This window comes from Macaca mulatta, chromosome 5 (genome assembly GCF_049350105.2).
Source record: "Macaca mulatta isolate MMU2019108-1 chromosome 5, T2T-MMU8v2.0, whole genome shotgun sequence".
Taxonomy (NCBI): Eukaryota; Metazoa; Chordata; class Mammalia; order Primates; family Cercopithecidae; genus Macaca; species Macaca mulatta.
In genome coordinates this window covers 8,703,356-8,719,106 of record NC_133410.1, presented here as the reverse complement: position 1 = coordinate 8,719,106, position 15,751 = coordinate 8,703,356, and the positions used below count along the sequence as shown (strand labels likewise).

Below are 15,751 nucleotides of genomic sequence, written 5' to 3'. Positions count from 1 at the left end.
ACCGCGGCCACACAACTCCCCCCCCCAGCGGAAGTGACGCCATCGGAAGCAGGAGGGCGGTTCTGGCAAGCCAAGGGGGCGTTGTCGGGATGGTTCCGCGGCCGGCGGGTCCCTGCGAGCGCCTCTGAAGGCAGCTGCTGCAGGTGAAGAGTAGGCGGCGGGGCAGAGAGCGGCCTCCGAGGGTAAGGTGGCCAGCCTTGCGAAGGCATGCAGGGCTGGCGCTGGTGGGAATGGCCCGGAAGGAAAGCGAGGCCGCGCGGCCTGAGGTGGCCCAGAAGGGCATGGACCCGCTGTTCCTTCCGCATCTCAGGGGCACTCGAGGATACCCGGGGAGTTGGCGGCTCCTGCGAGAGTCAGCGAGCTTCTGCTCTGTACCCGGCATCACAGGGGACGCGAACTGAGACCCAGAAGGCCAGGTTCCGGGCCTGGGAGCCGGGCCTTCTCCCTGGTGCAGCTCCCTCGGCCTGGAAACCCCACCCGCGTCCTCTCATCTCCAGGCTTTGCCCGCTGGAAGCCAGCCCGGCCCGCCACCGCTCCGCGCTGCCCATCTGTCGGCTCCTGTTTCCTTCCGTCCACGCTGTAGTTGAGAGTAGCGCTTAAGACGGCAGAGCCCAGAGCCTAGCTCAGTCTGATTACGGTGTGGCCTCTCTGTGCCTCAGCCCCGCATCTGTAAAGCGGGTATCATAGCGGCACCTGCGTCGCTGGAACCTTGTCATATTTCATGAGTTGGTGGTGCATGTAAATCGCTTAGACTAGTGGCTACCACTTAGTAAGTGCTCAATAAACGTTAACTATTGCTCCGCCCTTAAAACAGGGTCTGGCATACCGTGGTGGTCACTAGGTGTTTGTTGCTTAAATGAATGAATGAAAGTTGAATGGAGGATCCACAGAGTATTGTGAGAAACCTTCACTCCCAAGGTGTGTGTATGTGGGTGATGAGGAAGGTTTCACTCTGAAAGTGAGCAGTGTTGGGCCTGGAATAGAAGGTGTATTCGTTTGCTAGGACTGCAAACAAAATACTGGGTGACTTAAACACAGGAATTTATTATTTTCTCACAGTTCTGGAGGTTAGAAATCCAAGATCAAGGTGTCCTCAGGTTTGGTTTCTTCTGAGACATTTCTCCTTGGCTTGCACGTGGCTACTTTTGCCGTGTCCTCATATGGTCTTTCCTCTGTGTTTTCAAATTTCGTCTTTTTATAAGAACATCAGTCAGGTTGTATTAGGGCCCACCTTAATGGCCTCATTTTAATTTTATTACCTTCTTACAAGCCTGATCTCCAAATACAATCACATTCTGGGGTGCTGGGGGAAGCAGTTTACCCATAACAAAAGGAATTCATGAGAATGGACAAGGAGGGAAATATTTTCCAACAGAAGTGACAGAATAGCCAAGAGTGCTCAAGATGTTTTTTGTGTTCAAGGCACATATGTGTACTTCAGTCTTGTTTGTGCTCTCCTACTGTTTTTGGTTTTGTTTTGTTTTTTCATTTTGTCCCCCTGAAAACTCAAAGAGGGTGAGCCCTCTCGTTTTTTCAGTCTGGCAGACTTAACTCCCATTTCAGCATAGATGTGTCTTCCAGAAAGTTTTCCCTGACCCTCCCTCCCAAATTAATTTCTGCTTCCTCCATGTAATAACTCCGATACAGGGCTGGGTGCGGTGGCTCATGCCTGTAATCCCAGCACTTTGGGAAGCCGAGGCAGGCAGACCATGAAGTCAAGAGATCAAGACCAGCCTGGCCAACATGGTGAAACCCCGTCTGTACTAAGAATACAAAAATTGGGCGGGCGTGGTGGTGCACACCTGCAATCCCAGCACTTTGGGAGGCTGAGGCGGGTGGATCATTTGTGGTCAGGAGTTCGACACCAGCCTGGCCCACATGGTGAGCACCCCCCCCGCCCAACTCCGTTATCCCTACTAAAAATATAAAAATTAGCTGGGCGTGGTGGTGCCTGCCTGTAATCCCAGCTACTCAGGAGGCTGAGGCAGGAGAATCACTTGAACCCAGGAGGCAGAGGTTGCAGTGAGCCAAGATCACACCACTCCACTCCAGCCTGGTCAACTGAGCAAGACTGCATCTCGGAAAAAAAAACCAAATAACTCTGGTACAGTGCGATGATACTTGTTTTTCCCGCTAGACTGATGCTTCATGAAGACATGGATGACCATATCTGATGTGTTTGCCATCGTACCTTCAGTGCCTAGCGCATGGTGGGCACTGTAAAGTTAAGTGAATGATGGAAAACTGAGACATAGAGCCTGTGGAGGGCAGGGAACACATCCGTTCCATTTGTCAGCATTCCGCCCTCGCGACAGTCTGTTGCACATATTAGGCACACAGTGTCTGTTTAACTGAATTGGCCTTCCCGGTGTGATAAGAGTCAGCATAAAGCTAAGACAAGACTCCAGGTTTGTTTGCTTTAAGCCAGTGCTTTTATGAGTGGGGTAGAGGTGAGGAGCTACGAGTAAGCCATTTGAAAGTATGATGATGGTCTGACATCCTTAGGAGCCCTCTAAGGTAAGCTTGATATTAAGGTGCATGAACTGTGGGCTTTTGGAGAAGTAATCTACGAATGGCTCTGCTGAAAAGACATCCGCAGATTCTATCCAGTAGTGTTTGACCTGTTGGTAGAATTGAGAGGCCTTTGCTCTAGGAGCCCTCTCTGCAGGTCGAAATTCCATTCTGGCTGTTTTCTTTAGAAGCATTTCTTCGTTCACATTGATCTAAACTTTTTCTTATTTCTTTTCCCCCCGTATTTTCATTTTTTAATGCCGTTCATACCATCTTTCCACCATCACATTCCTCGTATAGATTTGTAGCTTTTAGAACAAGAAAAAAACCTCTAAAAGAGATCATCCAGTCCAGTGGGGGCCTCTCCGTTTTTATAGACAAAAAACTGAGGCCCAGAGTCTCTTCCATCCAGAAATATGTATTGAGCCCCTACTCTGTCGAAGACACTCTTCTAGGTACCAGAGATACATTGTTCAATAAGACAGATGGAGTCCATGTCTTCACCACAGAACATTTTTACTGCTTGTCACCAGGTGAGTTAGTCGCAAAGATGGAAGAGAACTTTGTGCTCCTTCTGTCACACTATAACACCTTGTGTAGCACACGTTAGTCCTGAATTGTGCAGTTCCTTAATGCAATGCTTGTCTGTGGGATTACCTAGACAATCAGGCATAGGCAGTAGACTGAAGAGGCAGCTGATTCTGATCAAAGGAAACAGTGGTTATGAATGTGGCTTTGGTGTCAGTTTCCCTGGCTCTGAATCCCACCTCTGTCCCTTACTGCTTACCTATTACATTTTAGCTGTGTGACCATCTTCTCTGTACATGGTCAGGTTTTCTGTTGCTGTGTAACACACTACTCCCAAATTTAGTGACTTAAAAACTTTTTTATCTCATAATTCTGTGGGTTAGGTATTCCGGCAGATGTCAGCTGAGAAATTCTTCAATTCTCTGTGGTGTCAACTGGGGTCACTCAGTGGCACTCAGCTGAAGGAGGGGCCAGCCTGGAGAGGTCAGGATGACTTTCCTGGGAGCCAGCTGAACCCTTCTCTGTCTCCATGTGTTCTCTCCAGTTGGGCATCGTACAGGTGGCTCAGGCCTTCCATAGCCACTGTTCTGAAAGATGGGAAGTGGAAGCTGTTAGCTCTTAAGGCGTGGGCCTGGGAAATGAGCACAGCTTTATAAGCACAGAATCAGATTAAGGCAGAGCCTGCGTAGGAGGGAAGGAGACCTAGACTCCACTACCCCATGGGAGAATCATCAGAGAATTTGTGGCCATCTTAAATCTGCCAAATTCCTCATTGTCCTCACCTGTAAAATGTGGATAATAGTAGCACCTATCACACAGTAAATGAGTTAATAAATGTAAAGGGCTTAGAACAGTGCCTGGCATCTAGGAAACATAAGTATTTGTCATAATCATTACTATTATTAGGTATGAGATACTTTGTTGTTTATAGTTATAATTTACAGAACACATAAGAAATGCAAGATACAATTTTTTTCCAGACCTTTTTATAACCTTATTGGGATTTCCAGACCTTTTTATAACCTTATTGGGGTTTCCAGAGCTTTTTATAACCTAATTGGGGAGGTACAGGATTGACATCATGAAGTAATTTAGGGAACTATACAAAATGATATGGAATAGTTATTATTATTATTATTTTGAGATGGAGTTTTGCTTTGTTGCCCAGGCTGGAGTACAGTGGTGCGATCTTGGCTCACTGGAACTTCGACCTCCTGGGTTCAAGTGATTCTCCTACCTCAGCCTCCAGAGTAGCTGGGATTACAGGCATGCGTCACCACGCCTGGCTAATTTTTGTATTTTTAGTGTGTTGGCCAGACTGGTCTCAAACTCCTGGCCTTAAGTGATCCACCCATCTTAGCCTCCCAAAGTGGTGAGATTGCAAGCATGAGCAACCACACCCAGCCTATAATTCTTATAGTAAAAGTAAATTGTGTAACAGTTAATTCATCATAACTCTGGGGATTGTTCCAAATAACTTTTTCCTTTATCACTTCTGTAGAGCTGGAAAATGTCTAATTTTCTAATTAGATATCTACCTAATATACCTAGACATTTACATTTGTATAATTAGACAGTTTTACCTAATTTTAACAGTTAAGTCTGTGGAGGAGGGTTTCGTGTGTGTGTGTGTGTGTGTGTGTGTGTGTGTGTGTGTAAAATGTCTTTTTTCCCATGTGAAATAGCATAGCATAAAAGCACAGACTCCATTGTTTAGGGACCAAGATTCAAATCCTGCCTTTGGCACATAATAGTTGTATGATCTTGGATAACTGACTTAAAGTCTCCATATCTCAATTGTTTCTCTTGTAAATGGTGGTAATTGGGTTCTTATAGAATTGTTCCAGTTAATGGATGTTGTATTAATCCATTCTCACACTGCTGTAAAGATACTACCTGAGACTGAGTAATTTATAAAGGAAAGAGGTTTAATTGACTCACAGTTCCACATTGCCGAGGAGGCCTCAGGAAACTTAAAATCATGGCAGAAGGTGAAGGGGAAGCAAGGCACATCTTACAAGGCAGCAGGGGAGAGAGAACTGGATAGGGGGGAGCAGAGACTGCCAAACATTTTTAAACCATCAGATCTGCTGAGAACTCACTCACTATCCCAAGAATAAGAAACTGCTCCCATGATCCAGTCACCTACCACCAGGTCCCTCCCCTGACATGTGGGGATTATGGTTTGGTGAGAACACAGAGCCAAACCATAACAGATATGATATGCTTAGCGCAGGTCTGTGGTAAGTAGTCAGTAAATGATAGCTAAAAATAATGATAAACTTAGAAGCCTTTCCAGGCAACCAGCTTGGCAGGGGTGGGTAACCGATAACTCACTTGGCTGTTACTAGCTTTGAGGATTCAGCACTGGGAACAGTGTTCGCCACCTACCATCATGCCTTTCTTTCTATACTTTTGTTTGGGGCAGTACCTCAGTGTTGCTCTTTGTCCCAGTTTTCTCTGAGTCTCACTTTGATCTCAAAGCAGATCATGCCAATACCGCAAACTCTACATATTAGAAACAAAGCTTTCCATAAAGAGATGAGGGGAATCAGAATAAGGTCTAGATTTGATAGGTGAGGTGATGGGGGATGAAATTTAGAGACTCTACATTGAAGGGGCATGCCGTTGAAGAAGTTCAGCAGAGAGTTGGAGATTGGAACTGGTAGCTGAAGCTAAAGTGTCAAATTTAGGAGTTGTGTTAGAACATATGAAAGCCAAGAATGAAAGTGATTGTCAAGGGAAAGAGGAGGGGGCTATAGTGCTGCACCTTAAGGAACATCAACGTTTGCAAGGCTTGAGGGAGACAGGTATAGCATAGGGATGGGACAGATCAGGGACATAGGAAGAGAACCAAAAGAGTTCTGGGAAAGGAGGGATTTCAGGATGGGAGTTGGCAGACCACATTGCCATGTGTGGCAGGAAAGCTGGAGAGGATGGTTGAGGACTGAGGAAAGGTCATTGTTGGGAAAGTCTGTTTCAGTGGAGTGAGTGGCAGCAAGGTTGCAAGGTGATATGGTTTGGCTGTGTCCCCACCCAAATCTCATCTTGAATTGTAACTCCCACAATCCCTCCCTGTTGTGGGAGGAACCTAGTGGGAGGTGATTGAATTATGGGGGTGGGTCTTTCCCATGCTGTTCTCATGATAGTGAATGAAATCTGATGGTTTTAAAAATGAGAGTTTCCCTGCACAGGCACTCTCTTTGCCTGCTGCCATCCATGTAAGACATGACTTGCTCCTCCTTGCCTTTCACCTTCTGCCAAGATTGTGAGGCCTTTCCAGCCATGTGGAACTGTAAGTCTAATAAACCTCTTTCTTTTGTAAATTGCCCAGTCTCGGGTATGTCCTTATCAGCAGCATGAAAATGGACTAATACACAAGGTGAAAAAGGAGTCATGAGAAAGTAAAGTGGTGGGTGTAGATAGCTATTTTGAAAAGCATGAAAGAGAGGCCTGTGATGACTAGAGGAACCTAGGTGGAGGGCTTTGTCGTTATCCTGTTTTGGTTTGTTTTCATCGTGGGGCAATGTCGGTGTGTTTGTTTGGAGGAGCAAGCAAAGGACAGGGTGAAGCAATGAAAGCTTCACTGATGGAACTAGGTTCTAGGGGAGGCAGGAAGGCTCAAGAGGAGAGGGAATGTTCATCTTGGGAAGGAGGAGGCACGTTTCATCCCGTGAAGCCTAAGATAATGAGGGAGGGGTGAGTGGGAAATTTGGAACTGAGAAAAATTTAAGGCACTATGCTTATCAAGTTATACATGTGTTCAACTTTCTTTTCTTTTCTTTATTTTTATTTTTTGAGACAGAGTCTCGCTTTGTCGCCTAGGCTAGAGTGCAATGGCGCAATCTCAGCTCACTGTAACCTCCCCCCTGCCCCCGGGTTCAGGTGAATCACCCGCCTCAGCCTCCCCAGTAGCTGGGATTATAGGCACTCGCCATCATGCCTGGCTAATTTTTGTAGAAACAGGGTTTCACCATGTTGGCCAGGCTGGTCTTGAACTCCTGATGTCAGGTGATCCGCCCACCTCAGCTTCCTAAAATGCTGGGATTACAGGAGTGAGCCACGGTGCCTGATTGGGTTCAACCTTCTTAGTGAAGTTAAAGTCACAGTCATTTTTATGAGTGAGGCAAAAAGACGTGGTGGGAATTAAGACACTGGAAAGATCACAGAGGAGCAACCCCAAACCCAGAGCAGGTTAAGAATCGTGGGGCTGGGTGCAGTGGCTCACGCCTTTAATCCCAGCACTTTTGAGAGGCTGAGGTAGGCAGATTGCTTAAGCCCAGGAGTTCAAGGCCAGCCTGAGCAACATAGCAAAACCCCATCTCTGCAAAAAAAATGTTTTAAATTAGCCAGGTATGTTGGCACACACCTGTAGTCCCAGCTGTGGTGAAAGGATCGCCTGAAACCCAGGAGGTTAAGACTGCAGTGGGCTGTAATCGCGCTACTGCACTGTAGCCTGGGTTGCAGAGCTAGATGCTGTCTCAAAAAAAAAAAAAAGAATGGTGGGAAAGTAGGTGACAGCTCAGCTGAGCCCTGATCTGGAAAGTGGGAAGGTCAGGTATAAGTAAAGTATTCCCATGGCAGAACCAAAGGCTTTTAGAGGAGAGCACAGGCAGAGATCTGCAGTCCGCCTGCTCAGAATCACGGAATGCCTGTGATGCAGTTACCAGGCTCCACTATAGACTGACAGAACAAAATCCTGGGATGTACCCAGGAACCTGCATTTTTAACAAGGTCCCCAGGTGATCCTTATGGATGAATACAGAATCCTTCCATATGCCAGATACTAGTCTAAATGTTTACACAGGTTACTGCAATAACCGGTGAGGTAGGGTAAGGACAGTGGGTCACAGAGAAGTCATTTGCCCAAAGTCATATAGCCAGTGAGAGGTGGAACTCGGTCTCCAACCCACTGGCCAAGAACATAGCTGGTTTGGGGAGCTACTAGTAGTTCATTTTGGCTGCCACATACTTGGAGTAATGGGAGATAAGTCTAAGTGAGACGTAAGGGGTGTGTTGAAAAGCTTAGATTTGGGCTTAGTGATGCAGTGACTTTTTCAGCAATGCTTAAGTACTGAGAGTGAAGGCAAAGAAAGCAGATGATGACTTTTTAGATTTTTAGTACCATACTGCCTTTTTTTTTTTTTTTTGAGATGGGGTCTCTCTCTGTCACCCAGGCTGGAGGGCAATAGTGCAATCATGGCTCACTACAGCCTCAACCTGCTGGGCTCAAGCAGTCCTCCTACCTCAGCCTCTTAAGTAGCTGGGGCTACAGGCACGCACCACCATGCCCACCTAATTTTTGTTCTTATTTTTCATAGAGACAGGGTCTCACTATGTTGCCAGACTGATCTCAAACTCCTGGACTCAAGTGATCCTCCTGCCTCAACTTCCCAAAGTGTTGGGATTACAGGTGTGAACCACCACGCCTAGTGCAGACTGCCTAACCTTCATAGTCTTATCCCAGTCTGGTTCCATTTCTTCCAACTATTTCTCTTCCATAAATCATCCCCTACTAGATTGTGCCCCTAGACGTCCAAGACCATGGCTTTCTGGCCTGTGTATTCCAGTGTCTAGCCCTAACTATTTGTTTAGTTGTGTGTCATGCGCTTTCGTTGTGTGTTTCCCTCACTAGAATTTCAGCGGCATGAGAGTGGCAACCTGGCGTGTTTTGTTCATTGTTGTGGCCCTGCAGCCTGGACACAGTAGTCAGTTGGTGAATAGAGGCTGAAGGATGAAACTTGCAGTGTCTACACAATGGCTTCCCATCCCATTTGGAGTGAGAGTCAGGATTCGTAACAGGGCCCGCAGGCCTGGGCATGACCTGACCCTCTGTCCCCTCTTGGATGTCATCTCCTACTACTCGCTCAGCCACACCTGAGCCCAGCAAGCTCCTGCCTCAGAGACTTGGTGCTTGCTGTTCTTTCTGGCCCAGGTACCTGCCCAGCTCCTTCCCTTCCTTCAGGCATCTGCTCAAGTAGCCTCTTAGAGAGGCACAAAGGCAAGAGTGAGGGGACCTGCTGCTTTGCAATGCCTCTTATATCATTGTCTGGTGATAGGTATTTTGACCAGTACCTTATCTCCCAAATTAGGCTCCTAATTTCCGCAACTTCTATTCAGTGACCTGTGTACAGGTGTTTGATAAATATGGATTTGATCTTATCCAGCTGGCTTTTCTTTCACCTTATACATCTTTATATATGTATATTTTATGTTTCATTTGACATATTCCTAAGTAGACACAGAGAAGTACATATAGTATTAACATGGTCATATTCTAGATTTGTACTGTTTAGATTCTGTGGCTTTTAAAATATAAGTTACAATTTCAGTCCCTTAGCCACATTTCAAGTGCTCAGTGACCATGTGTGGCCGGTGGCTACTGTATTGAGCAGTGCAGATACAGAGCATTTTCATCATGACAGATAATTCTGTTGAACAGCTGTGGTCTGGATGCCTCAGAACCAGAGGGAGGTGTGTGTGTGGGTGGGTGTGTGTGCACACACGCATGTGTATGTGTGATACTGTGACAGGAGAGTGAAGCACAGATCAGTCAGTGAGTTTTAATCCCATTTAGTTTCCAGTGAGGTCCTTAAGAATATCTGTCGTATCTGTGATTTTTTGCTGTAGGTCACTTGAATGGTTGAGCATGGACCCTGTTGCTACCCACAGCTGCCATCTCCTCCAGCAACTGCATGAGCAGCGAATCCAAGGCCTGCTTTGTGACTGTATGTTGGTGGTAAAAGGAGTCTGCTTTAAAGCACATAAGAATGTCCTGGCAGCATTCAGCCAGTATTTTAGGTAGGTATTTTAGACTTCATTCTCCTAGCTGTGAATTAAGGGTAAAGCTCTTTTAGTATGGAAGTATTCATATTTTGTTCTCCTTGGATTTCACTGTATTTATCTTTTATGGCACGTTGGATTTTGTAGGAGTTGTTTTAATTTTTAAGTTTGTTAATCATATTTATTATTTTTGCTTTTGTGTTTAGAGTAACCTGAAAAGAGGCTCTTAAGTAAAATGAATTTGGTATGATTGAAAGTATTTTGGTTCTTTGTCTTTCATTTTAATAATTCTGGTTAATGTCAGTCTTCTACATATATTTTTTATCCTTTCAAGATAAAACGATAGACAAATTAAGTTCCTGGTCAGAATTTTTCTGTGATAAGAAATCAGAGGGGAAAACATATTCTGTGTGTTGGATTTTTCTTTTCTTTTCTTTTTTTCTATATTGAAGCATTTTAGTTTTTGTTCCTCATTTGAATATTCTAAGAAAACCTTATAATCATTTTGGCTTATATGAAATATTTGTTTATAAATAATGAATAATACCAAGAAGCTGTGTTTCAGCTTATTTAAACATTATTCTGTATTCCCAGCGACTCAGGAGGCTAAGGTGGAAGGATCCCTTGAGCACAGGAGGTGGAGGCTGCAGTGAGCCGTGGTGATGCCACTGTACTCCAGCCTGAGCAACAGAGCGAGACTCCGTCTCTTAAAAAAAAATCGTTAGAGTTAAGTGATTCTGCATAAGTTCATTTTGTTGTTAGCAGGTTTATCTCTCTTTAAATCCAAAGTCTCTCTTTTTAAAGTACTCTTTGTTTCCAAAATGCATACCATTTTACTGCTATAGTAGACAACATGGGACATGATTTGCTCCTTCCTTGATAATCCTGAATCATCAAATTGAGTCTCAGTTATTGTATAGGCCACATTACACATTGTAATGAATCAGCTTCTTAAGGTAGGTAGCAGGTTTTGTTCCCGTGAAAAATGATCGCAAACTCTTCGTTTGCTATCACGTATTTTTTTTGTGTCTTCCCAGGACAATTAAATTTTGATATTGTGATACACAGGCTGTTTTGCACTTAAAAACAGAACTGAAGGCTGTTTGGGGGAAATAAGTGACTGTATGTGACAAAATGTCTTCAACTTACTTACCTGAGCTTATTATTTCATACATAATACAAATTTGTTCACCTGTGACCTTGGCTTGTACCCAGAATAAAGTGTCTGGGCTTTAGGGTGCCTTTTGGTATTCATTAACTCTTAGGATTTTTCTCACTGTTAGTTTTTGAACCACTGGGTGGCTGAAAATCCTAACAGCCAAATAAATTACTGGTTACAAAGGAATGTATGTGGGGGGTTGGTTTATTCTAGCTATTTTTATTTTAAGTTTTCTAGGCACTTAGATGTGGAAATATTTAGACTAAATATGAAATATTGAAAAGTGTATATTCTTTAATTTTGTATACTCTATTAGTATGTATTTAACATATATATGGATAATTACCTTTTGAAAAAATGTTTAGAGCAATCTTTTATTTCTTAGATCATATTGGGAATTATCTTAGAATCTTCTTGATTTGTGGTTTGTCAGTCATATTATTGTATGTAATTTTGTAATGTGTAAATTTGAGTATATTTCAGAAATTTACTTTGAGATCTGTTTTGAAGTCTGTATATCCAATCCACTAATTTAATTCATCTGAATTATTTAGTTGGATGGTTTGCCAGATTGTTTTAAAGGATTAAAACATACTTATGTTAAAAGTCTTGACATTCACAGAAGGATAGTATTTTTTGATATTAATATATGAACGTTATTTATAAGAAAAAGACAGTATGAATTTTTGACACTGTAAACAGATATTCTTTCTTTTACCAGGAGCCTCTTTCAGAATTCTTCAAGCCAGAAGAGTGATGTTTTTCACTTGGATGTTAAAAACGTCAGTGGCATAGGGCAGATCCTGGACTTCATGTACACTTCTCATCTAGATCTTAACCAGGACAATATACAAGTAATGCTGGACACAGCACAGTGTTTGCAAGTTCAAAATGTTCTGAGTCTGTGTCACACATTTTTAAAATCAGCCACTGCAGTACAGCCACCTGGCATGCCTTGTAATAGTACATTGTCTCTGCAAAGCACCCTGACCCCAGATGCCACTTGTGTTATCAATGAAAACAACTACCCCCCTCATTTACTGCAGGAATGTTCGGCAGATGCACAGCGTAATAAAGTGTTGGATGAATCGCATCCGCATGCTTCACCATCAGTTAATCGTCATCACTCCGCAGGTGAAGTCTCAAAACAAGCCCCTGATACTTCAGACGGCAGCTGCACACAACTGCCTTTCAAACAGCCAAATTACTATTACAAACTCAGAAACTTTTACAGTAAGCAGTACCATAAACACGCAGCTGGTCCCAGTCAGGAGCGAGTTGTTGAGCAGCCTTTTGCTTTCAGCACCTCCACAGACCTTACCACGGTAGACAGCCAGCCTTGTGCTGTCAGTCATTCCGAATGCATCCTGGAGTCTCCTGAGCACTTACCTTCCAACTTCCTGGCCCAGCCTGTGAATGACTCTGCCCCACACCCTGAGTCAGACGCCACGTGCCAACAACCTGCCAAGCAGATGAGGCTCAAAAAGGCCATTCATCTGAAGAAACTCAATTTCCTGAAGTCACAGAAATCCGCAGAGCAAATATCTGAACCCAAGTCAGATGATGGTTTGACAAAGAGGATGGAATCTGCTAGTGAAAATACCCTAGAGAAAGCTAGCAGCCAAAGTGCTGAAGAAAAAGAAAGTGAAGAAGTCGTCAGTTGTGAGAATTTTAATTGCCTTAGTGAGACGGAGAGGCACGAAGACCCGGCTGCGCTGGAAGACCAGTCCCAGACACTTCAGTCCCAGAGACAATATGCGTGTGAATTATGCAGGAAACCTTTTAAACACCCAAGCAACTTGGAGCTTCACAAACGGTCTCATACAGGTAACTGATTCAGTACCCACAGGCAGAGGGAAGGACGTGATGCGGATGCTCAGACACCACTGGCTCTTCTTGTTTTTGTAAGAAGTTTTGCTATTGCTTGATATCATTGATGATTTTAAACAAAATAAGGGAGATTAGCTACTTTTTGTTTTATATTTTTGGTGATACATCTGACTTAAAGTTTTGTAAATGGTTTTATAAAGCCACTTTAAAAAGGTGCATACTTTTAATTTTTATTTCAACTCTATTTTTGTATGACAAACCATCCATCTCTAAAGAAGTGTAGTAATTTTGGTGCACTCAGAATTTCAAATTAATTCTAAAATGGATTAGCTATATTTAGTTGTCTTTTTAGAATTAGATTAAGCTTATTTTTTGAAAGCATCATGTAGGTTAATTTAGACTAACATAATTTACTTTGAATAATTCTAAAAGTTCTCTTGGAAGGAATTTGAGTGTCTAATTTTTAAAATTCTGATTTGGGAGTCAGGAAGTAAACTTTTTAAATAAGAATCAGCTTTAACCATTTGATAGTCTCAAAAGAAAATTCTTCCAATTTAAACATTGACTTGTCAAAGTTTTGTTATCTTAATTCATGCCTCTGTCTCTTTCCCAAAAGATTTTTTTAAGGTATGCTGTCTCTCTCTCTCTCTCTCTCTCTCTACATATATATATATGTTTATATCTATACACACACAAATTATGTTATACAATATGTATATATTACTTTTCTTCCTATAATTAAACATGAGTTTAATAGCACATTACAGATGAACAACAATTAACTTATAGGCCTGAGAAATAACATGCAACAGGATGCTTCGACAACGCTGCTTTTAAGGTGTTTGTGTAATTGTGTTTGTTGATGTGATCTTCGTTATCACTATGGATTCCCAGTTTGCATTTTACTACCTTGTATTATTGGGAGATTTCTTTGATAAATGTGAAAGCCCTTTATACATTTTAGTGCATTTAAATATAAAGTACTGTTATTATCACTAGTAGTTCAAAATTATTCCACGTGAAGGCAATATCACAGACTTAGTTTTGCCCTGAAAAAACTTTAGATCATTCTGTTTGCCTAAATCTCCTACAGCCTAATGAGTACTGCATTTTTATTTTATTTTATTTTTTTTTTTTGAGATGGAATTTTGCTCTGTTGCCCAGGCTGGAGTGCAGTGGCATGATCTCGGCTCACTGCAACCTCTGCCTTCTGGGTTCAAGTGATTTTCCTGCCTCAGCCTCCCAAGTAGCTGGGACTACGGGCATATGCCACCAATTTTTTTGTATTTTTAGTAGAGACAGGGTTTCACCTTGTTGGTCAGGCTCGTCTCAATCTCCTAACCTCAAGTGATCTGCCCACCTCGGCCTCCCAAGGTGCTGGGATTACAGGCGTGAGCCACCATGCTTGGCCTGATGGCTGTAATTTTTTATTTGTGAAACTTAACTGCTTAGCTTTTAAAGGAATCAAAAATTGTTTATTCTGGGAGAACCTCTTTGAATGACAGATAGAGTCATGGCAAAGATGCTTACTGGGACCTAAATATCTACCAAGAAGGGCAGCAATTCTCAAAGTATGGTCTGGGGAACCCTTTTGGGGGGTCTGTGAGGCCAACACTATTTTCAAAATTGTCTAAGATGTTACTTGCTTTTTCCTCCTCTCATGAGTGTACAGTTAGTCTGCCCAAAGCGACATGATGTGTGATGAAGTCCTCACCCTGGTGGCCTGTGAAGTGTGTGTTCACCTGTTCTAAAGATCACTCTGCTTTCATTTCTAATATGGTAGATATCAATAGCTATAGCCCATATTAACAAAAGCTCTTTAGGATCTCAATTTTAAGAGTGTGAAGGGGTCCTGAGGCCGAGAAGTCTGAGGCCTACTGGAGTAGGATTGTTAACCTTGGTCATTTATTAGTCTTAGTAACTGGTGACCTCTGTTTTCAAAGTCTTACATTTCTTATGGGGACTTTAACTTATTATCTGTCACCCGCAATAATTTCGGACATAAATGCAGTTTCATTTATTGCAGTAGAGAATTAATGTAATTATTATTAATTTATTATTAATTAATAATATATAATTATTCAGGGTCAAGGAAGCCATTAGACATTTTCGGGATAAAATAAAATAAAAATATCCTAGAATGAGCCCAGAAAGCTAGCAAGCTGCTTTCTTCAAGGTAGCAAGCCCCAACAATATAGCAGGAAGGGAAAACATTATTGTTATTTTTTTTTTTTTTTTTTTTTTTGAGACGGAGTCTCGCTCTGCCGCCCAGGCTGGAGTGCAGTGGCCGGATCTCAGCTCACTGCAAGCTCCGCCTCCCGGGTTCACGCCATTCTCCTGCCTCAGCCTCCGGAGTAGCTGGGACTACAGGCGCCCGCCACCGCGCCCGGCTAGTTTTTTGTATTTTTTAGTAGAGACAGGGTTTCACCATGTTAGCCAGGATGGTCTCGATCTCCTGACCTCGTGATCCGCCCATCTCGGCCTCCCACAGTGCTGGGATTACAGGCTTGAGCCACCGCGCCCGGCCACTATTGTTACTTTTTAAAGATCTTAATGAAACCATTTGATTTCAGGGAAATGGAGAAAATGAGAGGTTCTTGGTGTTCAAAGTCTATTCATTAGTGTTATGTAGATTAAAGGCAGTACCATGGAGTGTGCTTTTAACTCCAGATCATGTTCTATAGGCCACATTTCAGAACAGCTATAGTTTTTTGTAGTAGAGTACCATTCTTACAATCTGTTCTGTCCCCAAGTGCAGTTACTTAGTTACTGAAATTAGAGGTGATAAAGAAGTCCGCAGAGGAGCACATCTCCCGAAATGAAATCCTACTTTCTCCCCTGAGCAACCAAGGCAGGAAGACTGTGGTGAGGGGCTCTTTCCCTTTCACACTCATGCTTCAGGAGGTCCCACTGTATTTGGGGCTCTCTGTGCTCATACCT

General features: G+C 43.2%; 1 protein-coding gene across 6 annotated transcripts in view; it reads left to right on the top strand.

Moving 5' to 3' along the window:
* Positions 1 to 80: 80 nt before the first annotated feature.
* ZBTB49 (zinc finger and BTB domain containing 49) overlaps positions 81 to 15,751 on the top strand; it is a 32,356-nt gene continuing 16,685 nt past the window's right edge. For 2 of the 6 annotated variants that reach the window (XM_078003158.1, XM_078003157.1), the window contains exons 1-3: positions 81 to 143; positions 9,670 to 9,840; positions 11,703 to 12,808. In XM_078003158.1, coding sequence (XP_077859284.1) covers positions 9,689 to 9,840; positions 11,703 to 12,808 — 1,258 coding nt within the window. In that variant the 5' untranslated portion in view covers positions 81 to 143; positions 9,670 to 9,688. Of the gene's footprint in view, positions 183 to 9,669; positions 9,841 to 10,416; positions 12,809 to 15,751 lie in introns of all 6 variants that reach the window. The other 4 variants (XM_001096571.5, XM_028848345.2, XM_078003160.1 and 1 more) reach the window with 2 other exon arrangements.